At 39.3% G+C, this 2,784-nt stretch overlaps 1 protein-coding gene across 1 annotated transcript; it reads left to right on the forward strand.

The window, feature by feature from the left end:
* Positions 1-304: 304 nt before the first annotated feature.
* On the forward strand, positions 305-932 carry LOC116180296. Its single transcript, XM_031500209.1, has 3 exons — positions 305-431; positions 476-637; positions 687-932. The coding sequence occupies exons 1-3, from the start codon at positions 306-308 to the stop codon at positions 855-857; spliced, it is 459 nt and encodes a 152-aa protein (XP_031356069.1). The 5' UTR covers position 305; the 3' UTR covers positions 858-932.
* Positions 933-2,784: the final 1,852 nt, after the last annotated feature.

Raw genomic sequence — 2,784 nt, forward strand, 5'->3', positions numbered from 1 at the left:
AATGCCGACCGTTTTCGTATATGTGGCAGATGAACTTGAGATAAAAGCGAATTTAAGTCAGGGGCATGATAAACAATTGCATTTGAAAATTATTAATCTGATTGCAGCGTCAGTGCAATTAAATTCGAATCAAAAATGGATTACCATACATTTTACGTGACGTTCAGCGGTCGAGTCATTCCAAAGATGCTGTTGCTCCTCGCACTATTCGTCCACGTGAACGCGTTTGTAAGGGTAACTACCTCCAAAACCGCCACTAATTAGACTTCTTTAAGCAAAATAGGTACGATGTTATTCATGAACGTATGGAAGCCGAATATTACGATCCTACTCTCTCGAACCTTTCCTGCATCAACTACAAATATAACCGAACAACGCGTGCGTTTATCTTGGCTGTAACGTTTAAGAATGATTTAACTGAAAGAGATACCGTAAGATCTGGCCCACCCTTCGTGCTGTAGCGAATAATTTTTAGTTTTTGATAATGGGATACAAATGGCTGAGTAACCGATATCGCCTGGACATTTTGCAATTCAATCTAACAGTCAAAAATGCTTTTCGCTTCCGCTACTTTGATTTAGATCGGCTGATGCACTCCTGTACGACACCTCCTGCCGAATTGCCTCTCATTAAAGGGGTAACTAATTGGATACGCCATTACATTATTCTTGTAACAGTTGATGTAGGTGACATATACAATAAGGGATTGGGTACCTGACAGTACTAAGTTTCCTCCGGGAATTCCAGAAGGAAGGTGGAAAATAGCGGCGCGACTAGTTACGGCTTCCGGGAAACATATCCTATCTATCAACTGGTATGGAGCCGTGAAATACAAGCTTAGAATGGAATCCAAGTAATGCGAACACATAACAGGCATTGCAACGATTGCCGACACTTTATAGATACAAGTAGAAACATGTAACTCAACCTTAATGAACTTGCTTTTAAACAGCCGTTACTGTTAGCGATCCGAAAAAAAAACTTCTTTACCACAATGAGCTTTAATGTGAGTTTATTTAATCCCCTTTCAATTTGAAGAGCGCTTCTGCAGCTCAAAAATGTCCCTTTGCGTAAATTTTACCACTCGTAAATGTTATCGCTTTTTTATTTCCAGACATACTTTTGTTCACGTTCGCTATAAAGCGGTATAAGTATGTGTAAATTTTCCTGTGTAGAATAAAATATAAATTCAAGAAATACTTTTGAAATTCTAAAGCGACCACCCGTGACAGAAATATATTACTTAAGTTTACGTATTCAGTGCGCAACACAGTAGTGATTTGTACTGCCTGTGACGTCATTTGACCTAATCGAATGCCGCGCTAACAGTGGTAACGATGCGGCGCACCAATAACCAATGTGTACACATATTAAGCGAACGAATAGGTATCGTATGCGAATAGGTCACGGGACGCCATACGCGAACCGTAATTATTTTTCCAAGTGCAACTTTAAAGTCTTATAACTTTACGATTTGTGGCGGTATTTTTATGATTCTTTTACATTTTTGTTTCATTTTTCTTAAATTTTCATAATTAGTTTACAGCAAAAAAACTGGAAAGTTCTCCATTGACGTAAAGTGAAATACAAACATAGGAAGTGCAAATAGTATTGAATGGCTCATGTCAAAGGTGATTCCACCCAGACATTACAGTTAGTGGTGGTTTTGGAAGTAGTTACCCTTACAAACGCGTTTACGTCGAGGAGTAGTGCGAGTAGGAACAGCATTTTTGGAAATGGCTCAATCGCTGAACGTCATGTGAAATTCATTTTTGATTTAGTTTTAATTGCCCCTCTGCTACCATTACTTTCGGAAGAGCCACCAAACCAAAATTTCCTATTGCAATTTTGTTTCCCTTGTTGGTCTGATGTCCTGGGACCCAGCATAACATGACGGAAAACGCTGTTTTAATTGTGATCAAAAGGACCACAGTAAAGAAAAGTGCATCAACCCGAAGAGGGGTTATATGTGCGAGGAGAACGGGCACGCACCGAAGGCAATGGAAGAAAGATATTAGGATTATGCAGCTCTTACAGTAACCGAAGAATGCTGTAGAGAACACTCCTTGCCCAATAACCCGACAAACACGGAGCTAGTACCTTCAGATGAACACGAAAGGTAGATGGTCCTCGAAGTCACAACCCACTCACAGGTTTGCCCCTGATGGTAATTCTTTTGTCGGTATCATTTTGCACGCAATTTTTTCCACTTGGGCAAATAAATATGATTAAAAAAAAACCAACTGTCTAAAAATGGACCACAAGGTCCCCTTGAATGAACTTAAAACTTTTTCTAATTCGGAGGTACGTTATTTATTTGCTTTGGTTTACCGGATTTACCGAATTTTTTCCAAATTGCGCTCACGTTGCAACGTTGCATAAATAACTTAATACGACCTATTTCCAGCGTGTAATTCAACACCAAACCCAGACAATGGGGCGACGGATACAATTTAGAATAAATACTTCATTGACGAACGTGTGAGAAGGGGGCATTTAAGGTCTGAAAGAGGAATCCGAATCAAACTAGATCCCAATGATGCCTGTCTGTCGGTCTGTACTCATTTCCGACTAAACGCCTGAACCGATTGTAACCAAATTTGGTACACATACTCTTGGATATAAAAGGAAGAGCTCGTTTTTGCGCAACAAAGTAACAAACAACTATCCATTTTTGACGTTTTGACTATTGCATCGAAGAAATTGGTACATTTTTCGCTATAAAAAGCATTGCACGTCATCAACAGAAGAAAATAACGTGCCAAGTTAAATCAAGATCAAGAG

This window comes from Photinus pyralis, unplaced genomic scaffold (assembly GCF_008802855.1).
Source record: "Photinus pyralis isolate 1611_PpyrPB1 unplaced genomic scaffold, Ppyr1.3 Ppyr1.4_LG9, whole genome shotgun sequence".
Lineage (NCBI taxonomy): Eukaryota > Metazoa > Arthropoda > Insecta > Coleoptera > Lampyridae > Photinus > Photinus pyralis.

What these genes read in the sequence shown, in the direction of transcription:
- LOC116180296 (XM_031500209.1), top strand. Translation starts at nt 306, where the DNA reads ATGGAAGCCGAATATTACGATCCTACTCTCTCGAACCTTTCCTGCATC. An exon ending in ATTTAACTGAAAGAGATACC is followed by an intron (nt 432 to 475) that starts GTAAGATCTGGC and finishes AATAATTTTTAG; the next exon opens with TTTTTGATAATGGGATACAA. An exon ending in AATTGCCTCTCATTAAAGGG is followed by an intron (nt 638 to 686) that starts GTAACTAATTGG and finishes CAGTTGATGTAG; the next exon opens with GTGACATATACAATAAGGGA.